The sequence below is a fragment of the Kalmanozyma brasiliensis genome (assembly GCF_000497045.1).
Source record: "Kalmanozyma brasiliensis GHG001 unplaced genomic scaffold PSEUBRA_SCAF15, whole genome shotgun sequence".
Lineage (NCBI taxonomy): Eukaryota > Fungi > Basidiomycota > Ustilaginomycetes > Ustilaginales > Kalmanozyma > Kalmanozyma brasiliensis.
The window spans coordinates 16,301-43,399 of record NW_015961954.1 but is presented as its reverse complement, the minus strand read 5'-3'; the positions used below and the strand labels follow the sequence as shown (position 1 = coordinate 43,399).

Below are 27,099 nucleotides of genomic sequence, written 5' to 3'. Positions count from 1 at the left end.
CCATCTCTATCAATGATTGTGATTAGCGTGAAAGTGGCGTGACAACATTGCCACAAGCGGAACTTCCGTGCATCACATGTTTACTTCTTGGAGAAGAGGTAGTGACCGACGCCCCACTCGTTGCCGCCGTTGGTAGCAAAGAACTCGGCGCAGGCCAGGTAGAAGATTCTGAATCTGTAGAATGTCTTTTCGCCTTCGATCTCGGTGCTCCCCTTCTTGGCGGCGTCCTTCCTGAGCGCCTTGATCGAGTCGTGTTTCCTCTGGTTGGCGTCTTGGGTTTTGAGCCAGTCCTCGCACGTCCTTGCGTAGTGGTTTCCGTTGACCCACCACGTATCCTCCAGGGTGACATGCTGCTGGAAGTGCTGGAAGAGGTCGAAGGAGGGCATGGTGCCACCGCTGAAGAAGTTTTGCGCCATCCATCCGTCATCCTCCTCAAAGTGGTACGGCGTTGTGCGGTGGCAGAAGATGTGGATGAACAGGCGCGAGTCACCACCATCCTTGAGCCAGGAGGAGACCTTGCGGAAGAGCTCGGCGTAGTTCTTCATGTGTTCGAACATCTCGATGCTGAGGATGCGGTCGAAGCAGCCTTCGGGGAAGGAGTAAGTCTTGACGTCGCCGGTGTGCACTTCGATGTTTTTGAAGCCGCGGCTAGCTGCGATCGAATCAATGTGGACCTTCTGCGTGCGTGAGTTGGACAGCGCTCGAATGCGCGAGTTGGGATACCTCTCGGCCAGATACAAGGACAAACTCCCCCATCCGCATCCCAGATCGAGCACGTCCTGTCCATCTTTGAGGCCGGCCTTTTCGCAGTACGAGTTGAGCATGGCCTCCTCAGCCTGGTCGAGCGTCTCCTTGCCCGTCTCGTAGAGGCAGCACGAGTACTTGACACGCTTGCCGAGACAGCTGAGCATGAAGCCCGTGTCAACCTCGTAATGCTGCTCGTTGGCCTTGTCCTGCTCGATAGCAATCTCGCGCGTCTTGAGAGAGCGGATGTACTCCTTCTTAATGGCGACATGCTTGCCAAAGTCGTCTTCGGGTTTGGCGAGGCTGCGAATGCGCTGGGCGTTAAGCAGACGGATCGCCCGACGCAGCACCACGTCGGGGAGATAGCCGCGGTCGAGCAACTCGTAGACCTGATTCATCTTGGGCGATTGAATGCGTGGGAGTCGGGATCAGCGATGATGGCGTGAGAGAGAGAGAGAGCTCGATGACTATGACGAAGACGAAAGGGATGTGCGTCGCAAGCTCGGAAGCATTCACATTCCGCAAGATCGACAAGCGCAACGTCGCTTTCTCAGGGTCCATCCGCTTCGGAACGCGAAGCTGGAAGATCTCGACAGCGCACGGCCTTAGCTAAGGGCGGCAGAGTCGGATGATCCCATCCCACTTCGAGCTGCAGGCACATCCGCGGATCAGACGCTGCAGCCGGGTGCATTTGGATTTCATTTACCACGCGAGAAGTGGGGTCTAACAGAATCAGAAAAATTTGCCTGCAGTGATGATGTTTTGAGAGTCATCGTGCCGCGCGCTGCAGCCTCGAAATTTAGGTTTGCTGCCGAATGCAAGGCTCATTTCGGCCATGCGGTCGGCCCGACTCTGTGTAGCTTGCTAGCCGTCTGTTGCTCTCTCGACAGCACCCCTTCCCATCTTCACAGCATCACGTCCAAGATTGTGGCCACGCCGGATCGCTTCCGAAGATGATAAGGTAGCAGGCATTCAAGCGGAACGCGCCGCAGTACTGACTCAGCCATGGATCCTTCCATACCATCGCATTCCGGCAAGGATGTCGAGGCGGCGGGAGTCACGGTACAGTCGGAAGATCCGTCAGTCATACCAGCTATCTCAGTCACAAGATCGGATAGTCTGCCAGTGCCACAGCCACAAGAAGCCACGCCTCCAACTCCATCGGTGGGCAGCACATCGCATCCGCCGCCGCAGCCACTATCTTCTCCGGTCCTCGACACCAGCCAAGAATCGTCTCCTTCAGTCCCCAACTCCACCACCACCTACCCGCCCACACAAACTCAGGGCACACGACAACGAGCAAAACCGCAATCCAGCCTCCCGCGAGCTCCAGCACAGAGCGTGTCGACCTCTGACGATGTCGATCGAGCAGAAAAGCAGCAACAATCGCCCGGCTCATCAACACGCGATGACACCAATAATGGCAAGCACAAGCCTCGGTTCAGTAGCGCCAAACGACACTGGAAGCGCTTCGCCAAGCTCATCGGCTTGGATCCTCTTCCGTGGTATATCAGCTGGGCTCCGCCGTGCTTCACCTGGCCCAAACTCAAGCCCGTCATCCGTTCGGCCCTGCTAGCCTGGATCTGCATGGTCATCTTTCTCATCAGACCAGCAGAGAGTGCTCTGGGCAACGCGTCCTTCCTTATTCTCGTCGCCGCCTTCATCCAGCCTGCCGAGGTGCCATTCGCTGCCGTCGTAGAGCGCGAGTTCTTCACGCTCCTCTTTGTCTGCGCTGCCTGGGCCTGGTCCAACATCGGTATCGCCATCTCCCATGCTGTGCGCCGCAACAAGCTTGCACAAGCGCAGACTGATATTCTCAGGGCGATTCAAGGCGACTACATCGAAGTGCGCCCAAGCATCGTATGTGCCGTCTTTCTCTCGGTCGGCTCGGCTGTGGTCCTCTACATCAAGATCCGCTTCGGTCCGAGTCCCTTCCTCTTTGCTAGTGTGCTCAGCTGCATTCTTCTCAACATCTGCTTGACGTATGGACCACTCTATCCTTTCGCCTTCTACTCGCTTGGTCAGTCCGTCGTGGTGCCTTTAGCTGTCAAAGCTGCCATCAACATCCTTCTCAGCGCCATCTTCTTCCCAAAGTCGGTCAACTCGCAGTTTGTCGAGCGTCTCGTCGCAGTTCTCAACCCCATCGCCGACGCCTGCGGCGATCAGGTCAAGCTGTTGCAGACATCGCCACTCGACACGCCGTACACAGATCCCGACAGCGAGAAGCTCGAACAACCAGCTCCGGTTGCTGGCAAAGAGAACAAGGATGGCTTTGACTTCGAATTCGTCAAGAAGAAGCTGGCCGCCGCCGAGGGTGGCATGATGCCCATGACCATGGCTTCACGGCTCCTGACCCGCGAAATATCCTTCGGAATTGCTAACGGCGATGATCTCAGGGCACTCGAGCGCATGTCACGCTCCCTGATCGCTCCGGCAGACGGCTGGTCTTACTACTACACTTCGATCAAGGCTGATATTCAATCTGCTCACTTCCCGAGGACGCCGGTGCCCTCTCGCCTCGCAACGCCAGCCATGTCACCAGCACTCACCCCTAGAACATCGCTCGAGCAATCCCGAGATGCTTCCGAGTCGGGTCATGCCAATCATGCTGCTACGCTCCAGCCTACGCAGGCCTTTTCTCAGCACAGAGAAAGTGGATACCACCACACGCATCATGTCTCACATCTGCACACTGCATCGCGCACCCACTCGCCTGCATTGACGCCACTTACACCAGTACCTACAGCTCACTCGCCGGCTGCAGGAGGGAGCGTCTCAGCACCCGCTCATGTGGTACACCATGATGCACCGCACTTCCACCATCCTCCATCTGGCTCTTCGACTCCGTACCGCGAGTCTCCCTTGCACTCGCAAGTGTTCCCACATGAACCCTCTCGCAGTGCCGCGGGCTTTCGTCAGCTCGACGAACATCCATCTGTCCAGCCGGGCAACGAGCTCACCTCTTCCCGTTTCAGGAAGATGGCGCGTTCCATCGCATCTGCTTCACGCAGCTCCTCACCACGTCGCATGATCTATCACAGCCACCACAGCTCGAATGATGTCCGCGATCATCACTCTCCCAGCGATAGCCGCTACCATCAGGCACTGGATCGATCGAATCAGCTCTTGCACAACTTTGTCCACAAACGCGACCCGGCTCCCGTTGCTATCTGGGAGTCGATCCGCTTTGGTAATCTCGAGACCTTCCTGCACACGTCGGCATCCAACTACATCACCGAGATGTTTGCTCAGCTCATTCGCGAGACGTCGTCCGACTTGCTGACCACCAATGCAGAAGCGATCAGGCACATTGTCGCCTGGCTCAACCACCTCAACTCGCATCGTTACACCTTCTTGCACGATCGTATCTTCCTATCAAAGGAACAACGGACAGAAAAGGGCCTCAAGCAGGCAGAGGAGACTAGCAAGGTGATCGCCGGCGTCGAGGCGAAGCTTGCCGACTTCAGGCAATCTCAGCGACTCAAAGTGTTGGATCCGTTCAAGGACGCTCTGAAAGCGCACGAAGAGGCCGCGCTCAGCAGTCACGACCTCGCTACCGAGCTGGATCTTCGCACGGGTCCAGGTGAGTTTGGCAAGATCCACCACAGATATCTCTATCAAGCCTGGCTTCATCAGTTCCACACAATCAGCTTCACCGAACGCATGCTCGAGCTGCTTCGGGAAGTTGAGACGATTCAGAGGCAGAGAACGGCAGCGCACGTCTGGTATCCACACTGGCCACGCATCTTTTCTGCCGACGTGTGGCGCAACTCTTCTGGCGCGGCGCACGAGACGGACGAACCAGATGGCGAGCCCGATCACATTCCGGACATCTCTAGTGATACTCCAGCAGCCTCGAGACAGAGGAGCAGAAGCAGCCAGACGGTCGTTGGTGATGACTCGACTCACGGAAGTCGCGAGGGCAAGGATGGACTGCGTGATGGCAGCGGCGAGAAGACCAACAAAGGTGCCACCGCCCACGGCCATGCACACGCTCATTTTGGACAGGCCGACGACATTGCTGAAAAGCCTTTTGACCCGATCGTTGACCTCGGCACCACGCGCGCTCGCGACCCAGACGCGCTCGACCCAGAGGGCTTCCTGCAGGTGGTGGGCCACACGATCTACTTTTGGTCACGTCGACCTTTCCACGGCAACACGCTATTTGGCGTCAAGGCCGCCGTGCTCATCGCGCTCGTGTCCTTGCCCGCCTTCATGAAGTCCTCCGCAGGCTGGTGCTACGAGAACCGAGCGATCTGGGCGATCTTCATGGCGCAGCTCACTCTTGCACGCTTCCGTGGGGAAACCGCGTTTGCCCTCCTTTCTCGTATCCTCGCCACCGTCATCGGCGGCGTCTTCGCACTTGTGATTTGGTACATCTCGACGGGCGATGGACGCGGAAACGCCTTTGGTCTCGGCGCGACAACCGCGGTAACCTTCCCATTCCTGATGCTGTTCAGGATCTACTTCCCTGGTCCGCCTATCACGCCTATCATCGCCTCGGTGACGACCGCGTTGATCGTTGGATACAGCTGGAAGGACGTGACCAACCCGCTGCCAGGAGCACCAGGATACGGATGGGACACGGCGTGGCGAAGGCTGGTGGCGGTCATCATTGGTGTGTCGGCAGCCTACGTCTTCAGCTACCTGCCGCCCACTTCGACACTGAGGCAGTACCAGCGGCTGTCGCATGCGGCCACCATAGCGGAGCTGGGCAGGATCTACTGCGCGGTGGTTGGCATTGCTAGCCACCCGCATCAGCAAGGTGGATCAACGGGGCCAACCACAAAGTCGACACAGATGCAGTCGAGGCCCGAGTCTCGTCGAGCGTCTCTGCACCACAACAACGAGGAGGCGCGAAGCCAGATCGAGCTCGTGCCTCAAGCGGAAGAACATCAGCTGCTCAACGCCCATCCCTCGTCCGACCTGGTGCGCAAACGCATCATCGCCATCCGCGCCAAACTCCGCCGGCTGTCAATGATCTCCGTCAACGTCTCGTACGAGTTTTCCCTGCGCGGTCGATGGCCTGCCGCCCGCTACCGCGAGCTCTTCGACGTCCAGATGCAGATCTCGAAGCTCCTCTCGCACTGTCTGGCCATCTTCGAGCGCCTAGGCGCGGCATATTCGATCGCGCTGCTGCGCCGAACGCGCTTCCTCGACCCGCGTTTCCTCGGCGACGTGGTCAGCGTTATCAGCATGTGCTCGACCGCCCTGAAGACGGGCGAACCGTTACCACAAGTCACACCCTGCCCCCTGGTAGATCGATTCATGGACACCCCGCACGGCTTCAACACGTACCTGCCACAAGACCTCGCCGGTCCCATGGACGACGTTCTCGCGAGCCTCCCGGCAAAGATCACGATGAGCACGCTCCAAGACGCAGAGTACATGACTTTCAGCGTCGGAGTGGCGACGCTGTTCGGGTTGGTCGTGCGGATCGACAAGCTGTGCGTGGCGGTCAAGGAGTTGGTGGGGGAGAGCTACGCCGTGCCCGTCGACGTGCATCGGATGTTAGGAAGAAGGAACGGTCATCATTGACGGATCTGTATTTGTATCGCTTCACGGAATCGTCATGGAAGGAAGAGCAATGTCAATTGTATTGCTGTACAGTCTGTTGCGAGACAGTCTGCGGGTGGTATCTGTGTGAAGGGTCAATCGAGTTGCATGTCCGTCTGCCCGTCCGTCTGGACGGCGACTTGTTCCATTCCGTGCGCCGCGCGCTCTGAGGGCGGCGTGAGACGCTGTCGCTTGTTCGGCTCGTTTCTGTCGTCGAGGTTACTTCTCTGTCCCACCCAAGCAAACGGTCAGTCCACAATTTCGTCCTTCATTCTTGAGTGGGGATTCGCCAACTTACTAACAATGTTCTTAAGCCACTTGGGCATGGGTTTTGCGTCCTTTGCCGTAGTCGAACTTGAACTCTGTGCTGCTGCGTTTGCCGTCGGTGGTGGCTGATCGAAGCTGGGCGGTGGTGGCACAGGTTCCGCCTTACCCCTCAGCTCCTGCTTCAACGGTGCCGGGAAGCCATTCGAGTTCATCCTCACCTCTTCCCACTTGACATTGACCACTGCGCTTGGAATCAGCCCCAACTCTCTCAACGTCTTGCCCTTGACCTTCTTATCCTCTCTCCGATATTCGACCCGCGGCGGGGCCGTGTAGAGTACCACCCCTCTCCCCCGGACACCCTCGTCGAGAGACGCATGGAGGAAGGCGTACACCGCCTCGATGGTATCCGCCTCGTTGAAGGTCGATTCGATCATGGTTCGGTCGGAGAAGCGAACGCGGATGCGGACGGTGGTAAAGGTGCGATTGCGAGAGGAGTGAAGGCCGAGGCGGGCTTCTTCGCGCTCGCGCAGAGCTCGGGTGAGCAGTGGCGCATCCGGACCGTGACGCTGGGCGATGGTCGAGCGGAACGCCGCCTTGAGCTCTTCAGGGGTGGGCTTGAGGTCGTCTTCTGCCGGAAGCGGGGGTTGAATCGTTGATGAGGATGAGGAGGATGCGGTGGGTGGGAGGAAGACTCGAACAGCGTTTGCGGAAGGTGCTGAAGACGAGCCGGAGGGCGTAGACGTTTGCTCGTTCGATGCCATCGTCGGATGATGCTGCGGCCGACTGGCGGGATGCACTTTGCCTTCGAGTGTTGCGCTGGGCGTGGTGGTCGTGTGAAGGACAGGTAGGACGATAAGGAGAAGCTCAGTTTGTGCGGGAAAGTGTTGGTTCAACTGAGCCGGTGGAGGGACCAAGCGTAGCCAACACGTCAGCCCGCACTTTCCCCAATTTGTTAGGTCGCTGCTTCGCCAGCCTCGGCCAAAAAAGGCACGAGGCCGAGGACGATCTCGAAGAAGTTGTTCCGAGCGGGGTATGGATAGCCGGTCAAGAGCAGCACAAGCCTTCCTATGGCTCATCCCGCCTGACCATCACCACAGCATCGAACACACCGCAAAACGACGCTTACAGGTAGCATAACCGCCACGATGACCAACAAGACCATCGCCGGCCACGTCCTGGTTCCCGCCACGGAAGCACAAGACCAGATCGCGACCGAGCGCGAGTGGGAGGAATGGGGCAAGCCATTGTTGACGCAAGACCAATTCATTACTCGTGAGAAGCGCGTGCTTGGGCCTACGGACTTTTCCGTCACTCGTCGACAGCGGTGGGCGCTGGTGCCTGCGGACGATACGACAACGACCGACTTTCTCTCTGCATGCGAGACGTATCGCCGACCGATCCTGGTCAAGCGGCCAGGGAAGGACGAGGTGGAGCGAGCCCTTTCGTACAGCGTCTGTTCGGTCTTTGTCCCGGAAAACAAGCGACGCAACGGATATGCGGGGCAGATGATGAGGCTGCTGCAGCACAGCCTCAGTCCGCAAGACGACGTGCCTGCGCTGTTGGACCAGCAGGAGCAAGCGAGCATCGAAGCGAGCGGTGCGCTGGTGGTTCCATTGCACGAGGAAGGTGGCGAGTTCAAGGACGGCGGCAAGTACGGTGGCAACGCAACGTGCTCGTTTCTGTACAGCGATGTAGGCGACTTCTACTCGCAAGCCGGATGGACCGTGCTTGGCAACCGCCACGTCGAGTGGAAGCCCCTTTCGAGCCAAGACAGGCCAGATCCCCTTCCGGACGGAGCAAAGTGGCTCCAGCCGGAAGAGCTCAGCGAGGTCGGTCGTATCGATCGCCAGTATCTGCTCTCGCAGCTGCAGAACACCTCCTCCGACTCTACCGCCATTCGATTCTGCGTCGACGATCCCGAAGCAACATCGTGGCGATGGCTCATCAAGCGCTCCTACTTTTACGCTACGACGCTGCTTCCCGAGTCGGCACCCAAGCCAACCTTCTTCGGGCTCAAGCTTTCGTCATCGAGCGGCAAAGAAGCTGACGCTTCGTATGCAGTCTGGATGTTTGACTTCATCGAGCGCAAAGTGGCGTTCCTTAGACTGCGCTACACTTCTCCCTCTGCGTTTGCGCAGCTGGTAGGCGCGGTAAGACAACAAGCAGCCGAATTCGGGATGAAGAAGGTCGTCGCTTGGAACGTCGATCTTGCCAGCTTGGAGGCCAAACTTACCGATAAGGACGAGAGCAAGCTCAAGGAGGGAGAGAGGGTGGACAGCTTCGAGAAAGAGCTGCAAGGAGGCGTGGTGGTGGAGAGGAAGGGCAGCAGCGCAAGTCTCCCTGCGCTGGCTTGGTACGGTGACAAGAAGAAGGGCGAAAAGATTGAGTGGGTGTGCAACGAGTATGGCTGGTGGTGCTAGAATGCATGGAAAACACAACAGTACTAGAGAGCATTGCAGCTTCAATGGCAGACAGGATGCTGCCATTGCCTCAGGAGAAGACTCGATGTGATTCAGGAGCCGAGCGTCGGAAGCTGAGATGTGTGAGAGATGGCAGGCACTTCACGACGACGCGTCTAAATTTTGGCCGAGCCGATTTTTGTGGACCCTTTGCGCAAGCGTGTGTTGATGTGTTGGTCTCTGCGCTAAGTTAGCACCGTTCCCACGTTTGAGATGAAGTCACATCGGATCACGCGCTTCGCTCTTTCCCACCATCATCACATCCATCAACGGGGAATCTGCCGACGACCTCGTCAGCATTCACGATGTCGGCAGCTGCGGACGAGTCACGCTCGGCGTCGCCGAAGCGCAAGCCGCAGCAGCAACCTCAACGCATCGGACCCATCGGCGTGCTCTCTTCACCAAAGTTCTCGTTTCGTGCTGCGCTTGTCCAGCACAAAGCATCCAAACTCGCCTCCAAAATCATCCCGGCGTCCAGTGGATCTCCCGCTTCGAGTGCCGACGTTGCTGTATCGCAGCTTCCGTTACACTCGCAGACGATCAGTGCAGGCCGACCCACCCGCAGCATCAACACCAGCAGCATCCCTTCGCTGAGCGGCAGAGGTCGCTTCAACTCCGCTTCGACCGATTCTTCTTTCACTTCGACCTTGCCAAGACGAAAGGATGCCGACATTAGCCCGGCAACGACCCGCGCTTCGTCTTCGCTCGGAAAGCGACCGATGGACGAGGCTACGACAGTCAATCTAGCAGGAGACAGCAGCTTGATGAGCGACTTTGGTCCCGTCATGCGCAAGAGCTCGGCAGTAGCCGGCAGCAGCTCAGTCAGCAAAAGCGGGACCGCCGCATCGACTCGTTCTCACGCCAAGACATCGCGGCTACCGGGTCCTCCGTCGACTCGCGCACACTGGAGTGTCGCTCCTGCTACATCGAAGGCACTTCCATCTCCCACCACAAACAAGGCACCTCATAAGGTGGCACGACCCGACGGCGTTGCCGAAGTGCACGCAGCGAGCACCAAGGCTCCGATCACAAACACTGTCTCGCCCGCATCGGCACGCACCGAGTTGGCCGGTGTGCGCAACCGAACGATCAGCGCACCGGGCAGACCGACGACTCAGTCACAGCCGCTCAACAAGCAAAAGATCGGCACATTGCCCAAGCTCAAGCCCAAAGCAGCGCCAATCAAGACGCTACTCGACGAACGGCCCATTCACCGACCGAGGCCATCAGTGTTCGGCGCGATTGCGGGTAACATGGAAGACGGACTCGACTCCGACAATGAAGAAGAGGAGGGTAACGAGGATGACGACGATTCCGACGATGATGAGGACGAGGACGACGAGGATGTTCTGGAAGGTCCTGACGTGTCGAGGATTCGTACCAAGCGTGCAGCGATTCGGCGGCTCGAGGACACGGCGGCGATGCAGAAGCATCCAGCGACACCGACAGGCATGCACCCGCCTGCTTCTGTTACTTCGTCAGGCTCACGGATCCCCAGCATCGGCAAGGCTACCGCACCCAGACCGTCGAGTCGTCCTCAGAGAAGGTCGTCCAGCAACAGCGTCGCTGCTCAGACATCAGCGAACGAGAAGGAAAATGCTTCTCAGATTCCAGCCACAGCGCATCGTAGCTCAGGGTCACAGCGACCGAGTATAAGCGCCTCGTTCGGCGTACCAGGACGGACCCGCTCGAGCTTGCCGCTAGCTGTGTCGCAGCCCGCTCCGCAAGCTAAAGCGCCGGACGCTTCTGGTGACCGCACTGCTAACAATCACGATGAGAAGGATCCGAAAGCTGAAGCAGTGGAAACAGCTACGAGCATCCCCACATCGCCATCAAAATTTTCATCGCTGTCTGCGCTTCGCTCACGGGGTCTGCAGACCGACTCGGCCAAAGCGTTGAAGCCCGACGTCAGCATGGACAGCGCTCTCCCAACTCGGTCAGGCAGGCCAGATCTCGGCATCAAATCTTCCATTATACGAGCCAATCCTGCTCACCCCTCCATCATGGCGCTTCAAGCCGCCAAGACAACCCAACATCAGCCCATCAGCACTCCAGAGGCGTTGATCAAGGCAAAGGAGAGGATCAGTGGCGTACTCATGTCTTCGTCGTTGTCTTCCTCCTCGCTGAGCGCTGTTGGTTCGACGGCATCACCTTCGGAGCGCGGTTCGAGTCTTGCGAGGTCGTCTTCTGTTCAGCGGGGACTGCAGAAGGGCGTAAAGGGTACGCAACGGTCGAGCGCTGCCGATTTGGAAGCAGCGAACACCGTGACACCTTCCACGTCTACCTTGTTACTACCTCGCTCGGCGTCTCGTTCGCCGATCAAATCTTCGCTCTTGCTCTTCCCAACGACGGTCAGGCAAGAGACTTCGCCGACGGATGCATCAAAGGCTGCAGCGTCTCCGACCAGGCGAAATCTCGTGCCGACAGGCACCGAACACGCCACGGTCGTTCAGAGCAACAATGTCCTCTCGTCCAACGAAATCGATGTGAACCTTCTCGCAAGTCTCAGAGTCGTTGCGCAAAAGGCCAACCTCAAGGTCGGAGACTTGCTTGACGAAGAAAGGCGCCAACTTCCGCGACAGACGGATGCCACGACTGTCGAGTCTAGCTTGAATTCTCCGCAAGGCGACGGCCTCAAGCCGCACGCAAGAGCGCGAAGAGAAGCATCCCAGGAGCTCGAGGCAATCGCTGGTGACGTCTCCGTCGACCTCATGGCCTTCGATCTGGCTGCGGGTTCGCCCGTCTCGGACGTCAGCGTGCTCAGGTCGCCGATGGCGAGGGGCAGATCGTATCTGGACACACCACCGAGCGTCTTTGCTGCACTCGCGGCGCCGAAAGCCGTGGCCACCGAGTCTCAGCCAAACAATGATTCTGCAGAAAGAGGAGCTGACGACGAGGCGCATGACAAGACCCACGTCGACGAGGACGCGACCGACACGTCCTGCGCTTCGCCATCTCTCCGGGCTGCTGCTGCACTGCGTATTCCACGACGCCCAGCTGTCGCAAGTAATGACAACGCCAAGGATGTCTCAGAAACACCCGTGCGTCATCGAGGCTACAGGAATGTGCCCTCGATCCCATCCACTCCTTTCCCTGTCGCCGGCTCTGGGCCTTCATTGTCGCCATCGAAGAGCGCTCGTGCCTACCCTCCGTCTGCCGCCATGTCCGCAAAGACACGATCCCGTCTCAAGAAGGCGCTCAGAGAGTCGCTCAACCTCGAAGCTCATTTCGCGTCCATCAGGCTTGGATCCAACAGCAACGACGACGTCCTCGCCGAGAAGCTGACAGCTGATCGCAGTGGCCGAGACGAACCGAAGCAGAAGGATGAGGAACTCTTGCGGGCTGGGAGCGCGAAGGTGGACAGTAACGACATGCGGAAGAGCATCAGTGCCATGTTGCTGACCGAGGACGACAGGTATCTCGACGAGCTGGTGAGCGCTGTCGCACGGATCGGGCTGGAGGATCTGGCTCCCGAGTCATCACCGTCGGATGGTCCAGCTGACGTCGAAGCTGAGCCAGCATCTTCAGCTCACCCTCTCGAACCAGCGGGTGCGCCCTCAAAATCGTCAGCAGCAAACTCAGCCGTCCAAGCAGAGCTGTCAGCAGCACTCCTCGAACTCGACACCCTCCGCACGCAGCTGCAGCTCTCGCAAACCCACACATCCTCACTCGAAGCCCAGATCGCACAACACACAGCCTCCACCGCTCGCACAGCACGTACGCAAGCCATCCTCGAAGCGGACCTCGCCGCGCTCAAGGGCGAGATGGCAGGCGTCGAATGGGACAAGGCCAAGACCGACTGGGCGCGGGTCAGGGTGGAAGTGCTCGCTGAGCTGGAAGATGCCAAGGTGCAGAAGGACGCGATGCTTGTGCTGGGCTCGCAGATGGGCATGTGGGAGCGGATGATTCGGGCTCGGACGTGAGCACAACAATGCAAGCATGATGCATTGAAGCGTCGTCTCAGAAAGAGACCTGTGTGTTTTGTGTGAGATGAGGTAGGAGTGGCTGAGATCAACGGTGGGTACGATCGTCTGCGATTCGTGCAGACATGAAGCCTTCAGGGGTGCATGCGACACCGATTCTTGACCAGGGCGCTGTGAGACCCACCAAGAGACGGCGCTTGAGAACGCCGCACCGCCAAATGAAGGCGATCACAGATCGTCATCTCCCGTGACTATGGACTAGCTGAGTTGGAGCGTTTGCGGTGCTACAACGATGTTTCTGGCCGAAGTGTCGCACTACTTTGGCAGGCGTTGAGACGATCAAGACCGAGTGTGATGCGACAGAAGCATCGTCTTCGACAGAGCTTTATTCGACGGCCTAGCTATTGTTGACATGACAGGAGGAGAACAAACAGGGGCACGGCAGCCTTCATCTCAATTCCACTGGATCTGACCGAAAACCCACTATGTTGAATGCAGATCCGGTAACCCAGCTGCTTGCAAGTCTCTTGCTCGTGCTACATAAGGCTCGGCCCCCTGTCTTCGTCTCTTCCCCTTTCCTCACTTCCTCACCTTCTCTTCGCTCAGAAGCCCTCGTCCCATTCTCTTTGCCAACTTCACGCTCTGGTAGCGGTCCACTTCTCTCCTTTCTTCATCCATTTATCCGTTCGCTTCTGAGATGCGACGTCTCAACACCGGCTGGTCCTTTGGACCGCCCCTTTGCCTCTTCCTCTCCACTCTCCTGTTCACCCTCACCGCTCACGCCATCTCAATCCGTGAGTCCGATCTGATCACTCTCGGCAAGCCCATCCTCCCCACCTACTACAAGCCGGACACGGACGAAATCTGTTTCCGCAACGGCATTCGCTATGTCAACTGCAGCCCGGACGAGGGACGTCTGGTCAAGCTCGACTCGATCGACCGGTCGAACCTGCTCGAGCTGGTGCAGCGCAAACGTCTTTCCGCGGGCACCATCCAAAATCTCGTCTATGTCATGCTCGTCGACCTCGACCGTGAGCTCACTGTCTCGCACGACGAAGGCAAGGGAGGCAGCATGAAGGACATGGCGGAGAAAGAGTGGAACCGCGAGACGCTCAAAGGCAAATCTTTGTCGGAGAAGCAGAGCGATATCGACCCGAGCATCCTCGGTCCTGCAGCGGCGACCAAGCTCGGCGCCCCTTCGGTGACGGACGAGGAAGAGAGGTGCTACACTCACTGGCTCAAGACGAAGAACTTCGCGGAAGCAGACGTCGGTACTGTGCTCAACGAGCTGTACGTGCGACACGTGGCGATCACGCAGGGCGACAAGAAGGTGTGGGAGATGGTCAGTCCGACGGGATGCTATCAGAACCCCGGCACCATGACCGCTGGTGAGCCGTCGCTGAGCGAGGCCGACAAGCTCAAGGAGTCGCTCAGCACGCTTCCTCTCCAGCAACGTTCGCTTAGCCCCGAACAGGACAAGGACGGTGATGGCATTCCTGACGACATGAAGGTGTATCACCCGACCTTCGGCACACACTTGAAGGACCCGTGGGCCGACAAGAGGCACAACGTAACCGAGAAGACGGGACACACGAGACGCTCTCTCAGCTCGCACGGTCGAGTTTCGGTCAATCACGAGCACGGCAGGCGCTCGGCCAACCCGTTCACACCTTCGGACCTAGGTGCGGACTACACCAAGAACATGCCCCGAGCCCCCGTCAGCGGCGCTGCCGGCTCCGGCTCTGTCCACACCGTCTCCTCTGCCATCTCGACGCAGCCGCACGGCTTTGCCTCCTCTGTCACCGGTGGCGGCTCTGTTTCACCAATCGTCCCGAAAGACATTCATGAGCTCACCTCCCTCCTCACCGACGCCCAACCCCGCGTCATCCACCTGGACAAAGTCTACGACTACACCCGTTCGGAAGGCGTCTGCACCAACTGTGCCGGCTGCGCCACCGACTCCTTCCTCAAGTGCGGTGCTCGCGGTCAGCTCGCGATCAACAACGGTCAGGGTTGGTGCAAGGACAAGCCCTCGCATCCGGTTACGTACGACAAGGCGGGTGTCAATCCTATCCAGGTTGGCTCGTCCAAAACCGTCATTGGTATCACGCCCAACGCTGCGATTCGGGGTAAAGGTCTTCGCATTGCCCACAAGAAAAACGTCATCCTGCACAACTTTCGCATCTCGGACATCAACGCTGCTGCCATCTGGGGTGGCGATGGCGTGATCCTGTACGATTCCGATCTGGTGTGGATCGACAAGTTGACGTTCGCCGACATCGGTCGTCAGTTTATCGTGACGGGCTACGAATCCGCCGGTAGAGTCACCATCAGCAATTGCTTCTTCGACTGTCGCACGCAGTACTCTGCCACCTGCGATGGGAGTCACTACTGGACCGTGCTGGGCTATGGCAAGTCCGATCGAGTCACGTTCAGCGGTAACCTGTTCAAGCAGTGTTCCGGTCGTTCACCAAGGATCGCCAACCCGATGAACGCCGGCGGCGACTCGGTGTGGCACGTTGTCAACACCCTTTTCGACACCTCTACCGGTCACTCATTCGATATGGGTCCCGGCGTGAGCGTGCTCATCGAAGGAAACGTGTTCAAGAACGTCGCCCAGACGAGCCTGCACGAGGCCACGCCAGGACGAGCCTTCGCGCCAAGTGACAAGGCCGTGTGTGGTCAATGCAAGGGTCAGCTCGGAAGAGATTGCCAGCCGAACGTGTATGAGAATGCGAAACCGGTACCGAGCACGGCGAGCGCTGGGCAGGTGCTGAAGGATGTGGTGGGCGAGGGGTTGGGTGGGGCGCTGCCGACGGGCGAGGTGGCGGACAAGGTCGGGCTGGGTGGTAGTGCGGCTGGTGGCGGGTCTAACGGCGCTAATGCTGCTACCGCCGGCGGAGGCGATGGTGGCGCAAAGACGGGTGATGACGCGGCTAAAAAGGCCACTTCTGACGCTAAAAAGAAGAAGAAGCAGCAGCAGAAAGCCCAGAACCTGCCCCAACAACAGTCCGTCAATGAGCAGCAGCAGCAGCAATGGCAGCAAAAGGCGGCCCAAGACCAGCAGATCGAGGAGGAGAAGAAGCGCAAGCGCGAGCAGGAGGAGCAGAGGAGGAAGCAGGTGCAGGCGCAGAAACTGCAGCAGCAGCAGCACTAGCTTCGTCTTTAGTCCGTTTCCTGCAATTCTGCCCTGTATCGATTGCTCGAGCCTCTCACCCTCTTTCCTTACACCTACCACAGCTCCACACCACACTTCTCAACGCCCCCCAAATGCATTTCCTTCCCCTCCTTCGACGTGCGAAGTCTGATTCGCGACACTCCCCACCTGTGCAAGGTCCAACATGAAACACGTCTAGTAGATTGTATTTGTATAACGCCCTTTTACTCCATCTTCTCATCATCGAAAATTGCCACCCTCGGCAGGAATTCTGTAGCCTCCGAAATAAGCCCTCGGTTCATAGTGCTTGCCGCAAGCGGGAAGTAGGCGTTCCCCTGCTTGTCAAGAATAATCGCACCTCCTACGCCCTTTTTGCTCCCAAACATGTCCGCCAGCTCATCGATGGCCGACTTGATAGCTTCGCCCGTCGGAGCGCTGCCGTATTTGATCCTGTGCGCGATGGACGAGGCGAAGTTGGCGCGGAGGAAAAAGTCGCCGTCGCCCGTGCCTGAGATTGCTAGCCCTGCGTCCGAGGTGGATTTGGAGCTTGAGCTACGTGGAAAGATGGAGCGCATGAGACGGACAAGCAAAGTTCGTCGCTTGCTAGCAGTTGCGGACCAGGACTCGGCCCAAAACCCGGACCCAACAGAAGGAGTATCGCCAATGCGACCGGGGAACTTGTTGGTCTTGCCGCCGGTCGAGGTGGCTACCGAAAGATGACCGTGCGAGTCCAAAGCGACGGCACCGACCGTGCCTTGCGGGAGGAAGTCGGTTAAGTGTGCGTACCTGTCAAAGATCGCGAGGTCTTCGTGGTCGGCCTTGGTGCTCGTTGGAAGAGGTGATGTCGAGTACGCGGGTGGATTCGCCTTTGTTGCTTCCACCTCGTCTTCTTCATCGGAAATGTCTGCTTCGCGGGCTAGCTCGGTAAGCTTCATCGTCTCGATTCCCTTCTTGTGCTCGACCCATCTGCGCTTGGTAAAGTAGTACCGCTTGCTGACACGTTCAGTGCCATGCTTCCACCCCACCTCCTCTGCCGCCCTTCCGGAGTAGAACACATGCCCGCCCAGCTGCTCATTGTTCTCGAGCAGGGCTCTACACAGCAGAATCGGACTCTTGGTCCGCCTCACGCCCGTCACAGCAACATTCCTAGAATGGAACCCAGGCTGGGTGGTCATCAACGAACTCTCGCACACTGTGCGGCCTGCGAGGTCAAACACCGCACCTTTGCCTGCGTTGAACAAAGGTGTATCTTCGAGCTGAGAGACGGCGTGACATACCGCATCGAGTGAGGATGTGCGGCCCTGATGGTAAGTGTTGACGAGGATGGTGCGAAGACGGTTGCGGTAGGCGGCTACGAGGTCGGCGGGGAGGTCGGGGGTGGTGGTTCCTCCTGCTCCGCCGTGGATTGCCAGTGCGACGATGTGTGGGCCCTTTTCCATGTCGTGCGGGGCTTGACGAGTGTTGCCCTTCATGGTGCTGTCGTTTGCGATGGTGGTGGGCGATTTGGAGGTCTAGGACAGATGGTTGATGACGTGAAGATGATGGTCTGAGCACTGCTTGATTGCGGAGGAGAAGGGTCCGACTGCAGCGGGCGGCCCGGGGAATTCGCCGGCGTTGCCGGACAGCTGATGAAGCGACCTGACATCCGAAGTAAATTTGAATTTTCGACGAAGCGTGTTACACCCTAGCATCTGCACTAGCTCATCCGCCAAAAATGGCGCTCGACACCTCGAACCCTGAACCTCGTCCGTCGATAGTCAACCCTGGACCCAAACCCTCGTTCCATAACAGTAGACTTGTGCTTTTCGTTGCGAACCCGCATTCCATCTGCACGCCAATGGCTCGTCTCCTGACCGAGCCTACTGCAGATCTCGAGGCTGTTGAAAGCAGGTCATGGGACAGGACGGACCAGCGGGGTGCTGCCTCGACTGAGCTACGTGAAGCGAGTGCCGAACCCTGATGATGCTTCTAGAAGCGAGTCTGCATCGAGTATATCGCCTCACAAAGCAAGCTGCAACGTCAACAAGGGTCCAGGGCGGCAGTCCTGCGGCGAGCAGAGTACGCGAGCAAGGCTTAGGGCGCGGCTCGGGCCTAGGATTGCTCGATGCTGTCTGAGAGAGCGCTCCGAGCTGTCAGGGTCTTAGGTGTGACGCGGATCTTAGACAGCAGCGTGTCTCTCTGACCGACGGTGTTCACTCACTGGCTCTTGATGAGCATCAAGTGCTAGACGTATATATGATCAAGACGGCGCCGGCACAGACTTGTCGCAGCTGAAATCTCCCCTTCTTCATCTCGCCGCCTCCCCATCTTCATCAACAAAGCGCCATTTGCACTTACCTGCAGCATCAACAGGCAAGACCCATAGCAATATGCTTGTCAGACCATGTAAACGACCCTCGGTGCCCTTGCAGCATTGGCTGGAAGCCGGACCGAGTCGCATCCAGCACCTTGGACCAGCTCGAAGCTTCTACTCAGACCTGTACGAGAACGAAGGGCATCTTTTCGATCTGCATCGCGACGACGGTCGACCCACAGTCAGCGCTCCGCCCTTCAATCACAAGACGCAGCAGCAAACGTCTCGGTTCAGCACGAGTCGAGCATCGGCTTACGAAGTGGAGCGGCTAATGCACAAGGTGAGTTTGTGTTTCGCGCCGGAGTGGAGAGCGAGTCCGATGCGGAAAGCGACAGGTCGAAATGGGCGAAGACTCTGATGTCAGAGTCAAGCTTTGATCCAAGACATGCTCGGAGCGACCGTCGGCAAGGAAGGCGCTAAGATGGGTTCGGCTTTACTCGATCTTGGACAGCTCGTCAAGAGCCTCCTCTTTGATCTCCGTTCGTGTCGGGGGATCTAATGAGGGATCAGCAGATCAGGGTTCAAGGCCAGATTTCAGCAGCAAAATTCAAAATTTGGATCTCATGTCGGGCCACGCAGAGAGAACAAAGGCGATGGCTGGTGCTCATGATGGAGATGATGATGCTGTTGATGCTTCTCGCTTTGCGAGTCACAGAGTCCGCGAGATAAAAAAAGACGATAAGACAAGAGAGCCGGCAGCAGATTCCAAATTCTTCCGAAGCCTTTGTCTTGGCTCGCTCATTGTTGCCTCGTCGTTCCTCTCCATCACCACCGCGTCTGAGCACCTTGGACCGTCGATGGCTTGTGACGTGCTATCGTAAACCTGCACACTTGGCTGGTCGGCGCATCCGAGCTTGTGCAGGCAGGAGCCAAGCAGATCGTAGGACATTCCGACTTGCTGACACCGCCTTTCCCACGCTTTTGATATCACCCCACTCTGCTGTGCTCGTCACCATGTCGAAACGCATGCAGAACTTGATCATGGAGATACTCCAGGCGCAGCCATCGCTTCGAGACTCGAAAACCTATCTCAACAGCTTTGCACCTCGCAAGCCTCCACCGCAACGCAAACCAACAACTCCTTCACACCAACACCCCGCTTCATCCGACTCTAGCAACAGCATCGCATCTTCGTCCTCAGCAGCACACTCACTCAGCCACCCTGAGTTCCCCATCCCGCACAACATCGCCCACCCCGGTAGTCTGCACAACCCTTCCACCACCACCTGGGATCCCCAACACTCAATATCCCTCGAGATTGATCCCCATGCAACCATTCGTCCCGATCAAGCTACACCGAAGCTTCCCAAGGCCATCCTCGACATCCTCCAGGAACACAAGCAGCGCTCCAGTCAAGACGCTGCATCGCGCACTGAACAACACAGATCGGCACCGCATCATGTCACCCCGCAAGAGAGCTCGACTGTGGCCATCCCACAGGTCACACCCGTTTCAGACGCGCTGGCCGACTCGCATACTGCCCTCGTCAAGGTACAGGGTCCCTTCACCGATCGTCAGCTCGACTCGATCGCAGAGGGTCTCGTCTACCTCAAGCGTCTCGGCCTCGTCAGTGTAGTCGTCGTCGACCAGGACGATTGGCCAGAGATCTCGGCCGACATCGATCGTGACGGCCAACTCGTGGCAGGCAAAGACGAAGTGGAAGAGCGACGCATGGGCGACTGGCTAGCTGCCCATCCGGCGCCAGCTTCTGCTCAGACGGCGTCCTCCAAGGGCAAGCAGAAGGCATCCGAGAATGGTCGCTCGAGTATGCTTGGTCGGAAGCAGGAACGCCTCCGCAAGCGAATCATGGCAGAGACACTGCGATTGACCGACAGCCTCAACCGTAAGGGTGCCATGGCTCGACCCTTCCCTCAGGCTGTGGTCAAGGTTGATGCTCACTCCGCTGCCCGGGTAGAGGCCGAGGTGCGCCAATTTCAGCAAACGCAAACATCGGGGGAAGCCCAGCCTGGTGACGCCGTCGTAGCCGGATCCTCGTCTACATCGCCGACCGTTCACTACGGAAGCAGCGGCGAGCAGCGTCTCCGTCCACCGCTTGTCTCGGACGACAGTCTCGCCTCGATCCGATCGGCCCTTGCATCCGGCCAGATCCCTGTCTTGGCACCCTACGCGCTCTTTGAGAACGAAAAGGATGGCACGCTCGAGACACTCTGCGTGCGAGCCGACGACGTCATGGTTGCGCTGACCAGGGACATGGTAGTAGCTGCTAACCGGTCATTGGAACAGGAAGAGCCAGAGCAAGGTTCAGCATCGTCTTCAACAGCCAGCAACGACCCACTCGCCGCCTTGACCGGCGGAGAAGTCGACATGATGCCTCTTCGGCTCATGGTCATCAACCGTGAAGGCGGGATCCCCTCGCATGCCCGTGGCGGTGATCCGCATCTGTCCATCAACCTGGCCTCCGAGTATCACCAGATCAAGCAGTCTTTCGTCTGGGATCAAACGCATCCTACAGCACTGCGCAACCTCGACGCCATCTCGGACTGTCTCTCGTACATGCCACAGACCTCGTCCGGAGTGTTGGTCACGCATCGCTCTCCACGATCTCTGATCGCCAACCTCATCACCAACAAGGCAGCTCACAGTCCCTCCTTGCCGCACCGCCTGCTCGCCAACAAGCAGGATGTCCGCCACACGCCCACCATCGTCCGTCCGGGTCTGCCCATCAAGGTCATCCAGGACTTTGACAAGATCGATCTGGCCAAGATGGCGGCTCTGCTGGAAGCCTCGTTTCGACGCAAGCTCAACCAGCAAGGCTACTACGACCGGCTGCGCAAGTCGCTCGACTTTGTCATTGTGACCGGCGACTATCAGGGTGCGGCTATCGTCACCAAGGAGTACGCGCCAGATGACGACCGCGATGCTGTAGAGCCCATCGCCTACCTGGACAAGTTTGCGGTGCTTCCCTCGCTGCAAGGATCGGGCACGGTCGACTTTCTGTGGGGTGCGCTGCGTGACGAAGTGCAGGGTCTAGGCTTGCTCGACGCGCTCAACGACAACGGTGGGCTTGGCGGCTATGGTATGGGCCGAGATCTCGTCTGGAAGTCGCGGGCCAACAACCCGGTCAACCGGTGGTACTATGAGCGCTCGAATGGCTTTGTGCGTATCGACACCGACGCAAAGGGCACCGGCTGGCAGCTCTTCTGGTGCGACGCTGAAGACAAGCTCGCCCGTCTGTCAGGAGAGCGTCGACTATCAGCATCCGCATCGAACCTGGAAGAAGCCGCAGCCATCGCGCACGACGACATTGAGCTGGGCCATGCATTCGACGACGAGTCCATCTCACCGTACATGGACCGCACGCAAGGCATCAATGCCTCGGACAACGCCGGCATCGAGGCCTACGAACGTAGTCGTCGCCTGTCCAAGCCCAAGTTCCACTCGCAACTGCATCGAGGCAGCATGAGCTTCGAAGGCGGAGGCGCTCGCAACGATCTGACGCTGCTTCCTATTGTGGCGCCGGAAGAGGGCGGAAGGCTGTTGCGCTGGGCCAAGTGCATGAAGACGATCCAGGGCGCATGGGCCGATTGAGCCTGCACACTCTTTGAACCACACTCGCTTAATCTAATCAATCTGAACAATTCTCGTATCTACATCATGCTCTGCCATCCGTTACTAGACTGTGCTTGTCTCTCATGCTGTGTGTCACTCTGATGGGGCAGTCTGTGAGGGAACGACAGGAAGGAAGCATGGACTTGAGGTATGGGATGAGGTTGTTCGCCTCCACCTCTGAGCTACTCAGGGTCCCGCAGCCAAAAATTCCCCACCACTCACGCGCCTTGGCCAAGAAGGTGTTGGTCTCGTGTCAGAAGAAGCGCAGCAACCTCATTTCGGGCTGACCGAGCCTTTCCTTCCTGCCTCCTCCCATCACCTTCGCCCGTCTGGTCTCGTTGCCACCATCGGCGCCATACTCACATCACCACCCGACACTTGCGCAGCCATCGCAAGCTTGGACGCAAAGTCACCGCCGGTCGAAGTAGCATGCGCTCGGCCTAAAGGGTCGTCGATCGGTCGAAGCCGCTTGACTCGTCGAAGCAGACAGCTACCGACACACCGGCGCAGGCTGAAGTAGTAGCCACTGGCGGTTGTTACGCAAGCAGTCTAGAGACATCATCATGGTCCGCCTCACACGCCGGACCGGCACGCAAAGGTCAACGGCATCGCAGCGCAACAGCGAAGAGCACGATCAGCTCGAATCCTCCACCTCTCAGCACCAGGACCATGTCCAGACCGACCAGCCCAGTCATACCCGTACGCACCGTCGAACACGGAGCGGCGCATCTGGTCAGGTGCAAGAGCTCGAAGAAGCGTCCGAAGCTGAGATGGACGTCGAGGCTGAGCCTGAGGCAGATCAGCTCGCTGACGAACACGACACCGGGACAAACGCTCAACAGCTTCCGCCTTCCACCTTCTCGGCGCAAAGCGAAGGCGATCACATCAAGATCATGCTCGCCACTGACAACCACATCGGCTACATGGAGCGCGACCCCGTTCGTGGTCAAGACTCGATCCGCACCTTCGAAGAGATCCTCCAATTGGCGGTGCAGCACGAGGTCGACTTCATCTTGCTTGGAGGAGATCTTTTCCATGAGAACAAGCCGAGTCGAGCTACGCTGCATCAGACGATGGCGTTGCTGAGACAGTACACACTCGGAGACAAGCCCATCTCGGTCGAGCTGCTGAGCGACCCCAATGACGGTGCGCTTCCCGGTAGAGACTTTCCAGCTATCAACTACGAAGATCCGAATCTCAATGTCGGCATCCCGGTGTTTTCGATCCACGGCAATCACGACGATCCGCAAGGCGTTGGTGAGACAGGCGCACTATCAGCGCTTGACCTGCTGTCGGTCTCGGGCCTGATCAACTACTTTGGCAAGATCGAGCTCCCCTCTGACGACGCGACCGCCGGCTCATCGGCCGCACGAACAGCACGAGGCGGTGCCTTCGCGGAAAAGGGCATCCGCATCAAGCCCGTCCTCCTCCAAAAAGGCCAGACGAAACTCGCCCTCTACGGCATGGGCAACATCAAAGACGAGCGGATGCACTTCGAACTTCGCACCAACCGCGTCCGGATGTATCGACCCTCCGAAGACCCCGATTCGTGGTTCAACATCCTGTGCGTGCATCAGAACCGGGTTGCGCACAATCCGAAAGCGTGCGTGCCCGAGACGATGTTCGACGACTCGATCCATCTGGTGGTCTGGGGCCACGAGCACGAGCAGATGATCAACCCGCAACCGGTCACCGAGAAGAAGTACCACATCACGCAGCCGGGCAGCAGCGTGGCTACGAGTCTCAGTCAGGGAGAGACGGTCGAAAAGTGCGTTGCAATCGTTCACGTTGAGAAGACGGATTTCCTCATCGAGCCTATCCCGCTGCAGACAGTAAGGCCGTTTGTGATGGACGACATGGTGCTGTCCGAGGAGCTCGAGGAGGCAGGTTTGTCGTCGGAGCGGAGCGACATCATCAAGCTCCTGCGTAAGCGGGTGGAAGGTCTGATTGTGCGAGCCAAGCAGGAGTTCAAGAAGCGATATCCGGACCGGGAGATGCCCCTGCCGCTCGTACGATTGCGCGTCGAGTACACGAATCAGGAGATCAGCAATCCGCAACGCTTCGGGCAGGAGTTTGCCGGCAAGGTAGCAAACCCCAAAGAAGTGCTTCAATTCACCAAACGCAAGAGTCTGCGCAGTGGACGTCGCGACCAGGCCGACGCTGCCAATGGACCGAGCGCCTACGTTGACGTGGAAGAGGAAGGCCTACTGGCCGTCGAACGGCTCGAGAAGGTGGACGTGGGCAAGCTGGTCCAGGAATACCTCCAGGCGCAGAATCTCGACATTCTCAATCCCGAGGGTCTGGAGGGCGCGGTGCTCAACTTTGTCGAAAAGGACGACAGGGAGGCGATCGACAGCTTTGTCACCAAGATGCTCAAAAACACCGTCAAAGGGTTGGTGACGATCGATCCGGAAGAGTCGCGCATCGAGGGAGAGCTGGAGCGATTGAGGCAGCAGCAGCAGGAGCAGAGGCGAGAGATGGAGCTCGAGATGGAGGGTGCGCAGCGCAATGCGAGGGCAGCGAGGGGGAACGAGTCGGATGATTCGATGATGGATGATCTCGAGCCGCCTCGTGCTGCCGCGCCGGCTAGAGGCGGTGGCAGGGGACGAAATGCCCGTGCTGCTCACGACCATGACGAGGAAGACGAGGAGGATGACTTTGATGACGGAGCGAGCGTTGCCAGCAGCACTCGCCGAGGGGCGACCCGACAGGGCGCCGCCGCGGCTTCGACAAGCCGAGCCAGGAAAGCTCCAGCTGCGTCTCGCACCGCTGCTCGAACACCCGCTCGTGCAACCGCCTCGTCCTCCCGCACTCCAGCCCCAACCTTCCTCGGCCCCGAATCAGCCTACGCCGAGGGGCAAGACGAAGAATCGGACATGGCAATCGACGAGCGACCCTCCACACCTGCACCCGCGCCCACTCGAGGCCACGCAAGCGTGCTCGACATGCTCAGCAAGCAGAATGCCGCCTCGAAGCCGAGCAAGAGCCGTAGCAGGGCGACAGCGGCTGCAACACCAGCGAAGAGCAGGGCAGCAGTAAAGCCGGCTGCATCGCGTCAACGACAGCAACAGCAGCAGGAGAGCATTCAGATCAGCGACGATGAGGAGGACGCGATTGTGGACGATCAGGGTGAGGATGATGATGACTTTGTCGAGCCGGCGAGTCGGGCGGGTGGACGACGGGCTGGGCGGCGATGATGCGTCACTCTCACACGAACGAGGCGCTTGTATGCGCACGTCAATGATCTCATTTCACCCTCCGTGTTCGACGTTGAGTGTGTGCCTGACAGACTGTGAGAGGTCAAGCACGTGGTGCCGCGCTCATTGTTTGTGTGCGAGGATGGGATCGACGTGTTGCTTCCGAGCCTTCCCGCCGCTCGGCGTTGTTTTTTCTGGGCGAAATTGCAGTGACACGTCTTCCCCCTCGGCTAACGTCAAGAACAGGGCGCGGGCTTCGATGTGGCGCCAAGGTTGACTCGGGAAGGCTTCCACGTCGACGTCGTTGATGCTGTCGCCCCTTTGCACTGGTGTACACGTCGACGAGCATGCGCATCGACATCAAAATGCCTGCTCAGACTACGAGGCGTGCAGAACGAACGGGCGAAGGGGAGGATCAAGTGAGACACGGCGGAAAAAACCCTGCTTCCCGTGGGTGCATACGAAGCTGCAGGCCAAACCCGGTGTTGGACCCTGAGCGACGCTCAAACGTGGCAGCCAACGCACAGAGCAACCGCATTTCGTCCTCCGACACTTTTTTCTTCCTCACCTTCCTCACCACCACCAACACACACATCTTCGCAGATCGCCATGGTCAACCAATACAGCGACCGCGCACACCCGCGCACTCTCTGCCTGTTTGACGTCGACGGCACGCTCTCGCTCGCGCGCCAGACCATCACGCCCGAATTCCACGCGTTGCTCGCCAAGCTGCGCACCCAGTGCGTCATCGGCGTCGTGGGAGGAAGCGATCTCAAAAAGGTCCGTGAACAACTCCAGATCGGGTCCAAGGACTTCACGAGCGAATTCGACTACGTCTTCGCCGAAAACGGACTCACCGCGTTTAAGGATGGAACGCAGCTCGACAGTCAGAGTTTTATCGGCTGGTTGGGCGAGGAGAAGTACAAGAAGCTCGCCAGGTTTTGCTTGCGGTACATCAGCGAATTGGAACTGCCTGTCATGCGGTAAGTGATGCGACGACGAGAGATGATGAGGAAGGGCAAAGGGACTGATCCTTGTTCTGTGGAATGATGCACACAGTGGAACGTTTATCGAGTTTAGGAACGGAATGATCAACGTCTCGCCCATTGGCAGGAACGCTTCGTAAGTGACGCTCACACCCTCGCTTTCTCCAGCAACAGCCTTGATACTGACTGCTCTCCCCCTCCTTTCCGCAGCATCGACGAGCGCATCGCCTTCGAGCAGTACGACAAGACGCACAACATCCGCAGCACCTTCGTCTCGGCCCTCAAAGCCCAGTTCCCGGACTACGGCCTCACCTACTCGATCGGCGGTCAGATCTCGTTCGACGTCTTCCCGTGTGGTTGGGACAAGACGTATGCGCTTCGCAACGTCTGCCTTCCCGGCTTCAGCGTCGAAGCCAGCAAGACGGCCAGCGACCTCGGCTGGGATGCGATTCACTTTTTCGGTGACAAGACCTACAAGGGCGGCAACGACAATGAGATCTTTGAGGATCCTAGGACCGAGGGTCATACGGTGACCAACCCGCAGGATACCATGGCGCAGCTGAAGGCGTTGTTCGACCTGGCTTGACTCGAAGCGAGGATATAGAGTATCGAGGGAATACACAGCAGACCGATTTGCAGAACTCGCGCCTGGATGCGAAGAAGGGCCGAAATTGAGCGAGCGACCTGATCGGCAATGCATCGAGGTCGAACTTGGCGCGCAGATGCACCGGTGCGCTTGCTGCCGGATGAAGATGATGTGCTCGTACTCGAAGCGAAAGAGGCTACTGAGGTAACGAGCCATCTTCAGGGGTAGCCAGCGGCATCTAGCGGGATCGCAACGCTTTGATCCCCGATTGGCCTTGCTTGGATCGACGTGAGCTTGGGAT

The 27,099-nt window shown here is 58.4% G+C and overlaps 10 protein-coding genes across 10 annotated transcripts; 7 read left to right on the top strand and 3 right to left on the bottom strand.

Annotated features, from left to right (window-relative positions):
* Nucleotides 1–80: 80 nt before the first annotated feature.
* On the bottom strand, nt 81–1,142 carry PSEUBRA_001658 (Mycolic acid cyclopropane synthase; the record flags this gene model as incomplete). Its single annotated transcript, XM_016434866.1, has 1 exon — nt 81–1,142. The coding sequence occupies one exon, from the start codon at nt 1,140–1,142 to the stop codon at nt 81–83; it is 1,062 nt and encodes a 353-aa protein (XP_016293577.1).
* Nucleotides 1,143–1,749: 607 nt separating this feature from the next.
* Nucleotides 1,750–6,282, top strand: PSEUBRA_001657 (Brefeldin A sensitivity protein-related, domain of unknown function DUF2421; the record flags this gene model as incomplete). The annotated part of the gene is made up of 1 exon (XM_059464684.1): nt 1,750–6,282. One exon carries the CDS (start codon nt 1,750–1,752, stop codon nt 6,280–6,282), a length of 4,533 nt encoding a protein of 1,510 aa, XP_059320806.1.
* Nucleotides 6,283–6,395: 113 nt separating this feature from the next.
* PSEUBRA_001656 (uncharacterized protein) lies at nt 6,396–7,328 on the bottom strand (the record flags this gene model as incomplete). Its single annotated transcript, XM_059464680.1, has 2 exons — nt 6,396–6,527; nt 6,603–7,328. The coding sequence occupies 2 exons, from the start codon at nt 7,326–7,328 to the stop codon at nt 6,396–6,398; spliced, it is 858 nt and encodes a 285-aa protein (XP_059320805.1).
* Nucleotides 7,329–7,712: 384 nt separating this feature from the next.
* PSEUBRA_001655 (uncharacterized protein) lies at nt 7,713–8,987 on the top strand (the record flags this gene model as incomplete). Its single annotated transcript, XM_016434895.1, has 1 exon — nt 7,713–8,987. The coding sequence occupies one exon, from the start codon at nt 7,713–7,715 to the stop codon at nt 8,985–8,987; it is 1,275 nt and encodes a 424-aa protein (XP_016293574.1).
* A 344-nt stretch (nt 8,988–9,331) lies between these two features.
* PSEUBRA_001654 (uncharacterized protein) lies at nt 9,332–12,949 on the top strand (the record flags this gene model as incomplete). The annotated part of the gene is made up of 1 exon (XM_016434896.2): nt 9,332–12,949. The coding sequence occupies one exon, from the start codon at nt 9,332–9,334 to the stop codon at nt 12,947–12,949; it is 3,618 nt and encodes a 1,205-aa protein (XP_016293573.2).
* Nucleotides 12,950–13,646: 697 nt separating this feature from the next.
* PSEUBRA_001653 (Pectate lyase/Amb allergen) lies at nt 13,647–16,106 on the top strand (the record flags this gene model as incomplete). Its single annotated transcript, XM_016434878.1, has 1 exon — nt 13,647–16,106. The coding sequence occupies one exon, from the start codon at nt 13,647–13,649 to the stop codon at nt 16,104–16,106; it is 2,460 nt and encodes an 819-aa protein (XP_016293572.1).
* A 224-nt stretch (nt 16,107–16,330) lies between these two features.
* PSEUBRA_001652 (Peptidase T2, asparaginase 2) lies at nt 16,331–17,578 on the bottom strand (the record flags this gene model as incomplete). The annotated part of the gene is made up of 1 exon (XM_016434863.1): nt 16,331–17,578. The coding sequence occupies one exon, from the start codon at nt 17,576–17,578 to the stop codon at nt 16,331–16,333; it is 1,248 nt and encodes a 415-aa protein (XP_016293571.1).
* A 1,835-nt stretch (nt 17,579–19,413) lies between these two features.
* Nucleotides 19,414–22,008, top strand: PSEUBRA_001651 (protein of unknown function DUF619; the record flags this gene model as incomplete). The annotated part of the gene is made up of 1 exon (XM_016434881.1): nt 19,414–22,008. The coding sequence occupies one exon, from the start codon at nt 19,414–19,416 to the stop codon at nt 22,006–22,008; it is 2,595 nt and encodes an 864-aa protein (XP_016293570.1).
* Nucleotides 22,009–22,592: 584 nt separating this feature from the next.
* Nucleotides 22,593–25,226, top strand: PSEUBRA_001650 (Phosphoesterase domain protein; the record flags this gene model as incomplete). Its single annotated transcript, XM_016434876.1, has 1 exon — nt 22,593–25,226. The coding sequence occupies one exon, from the start codon at nt 22,593–22,595 to the stop codon at nt 25,224–25,226; it is 2,634 nt and encodes an 877-aa protein (XP_016293569.1).
* Nucleotides 25,227–25,835: 609 nt separating this feature from the next.
* PSEUBRA_001649 (Eukaryotic phosphomannomutase) lies at nt 25,836–26,798 on the top strand (the record flags this gene model as incomplete). Its single annotated transcript, XM_016434888.1, has 3 exons — nt 25,836–26,209; nt 26,286–26,348; nt 26,423–26,798. 3 exons carry the CDS (start codon nt 25,836–25,838, stop codon nt 26,796–26,798), a joined length of 813 nt encoding a protein of 270 aa, XP_016293568.1.
* Between the last annotated feature and the right edge of the window lie 301 nt (nt 26,799–27,099).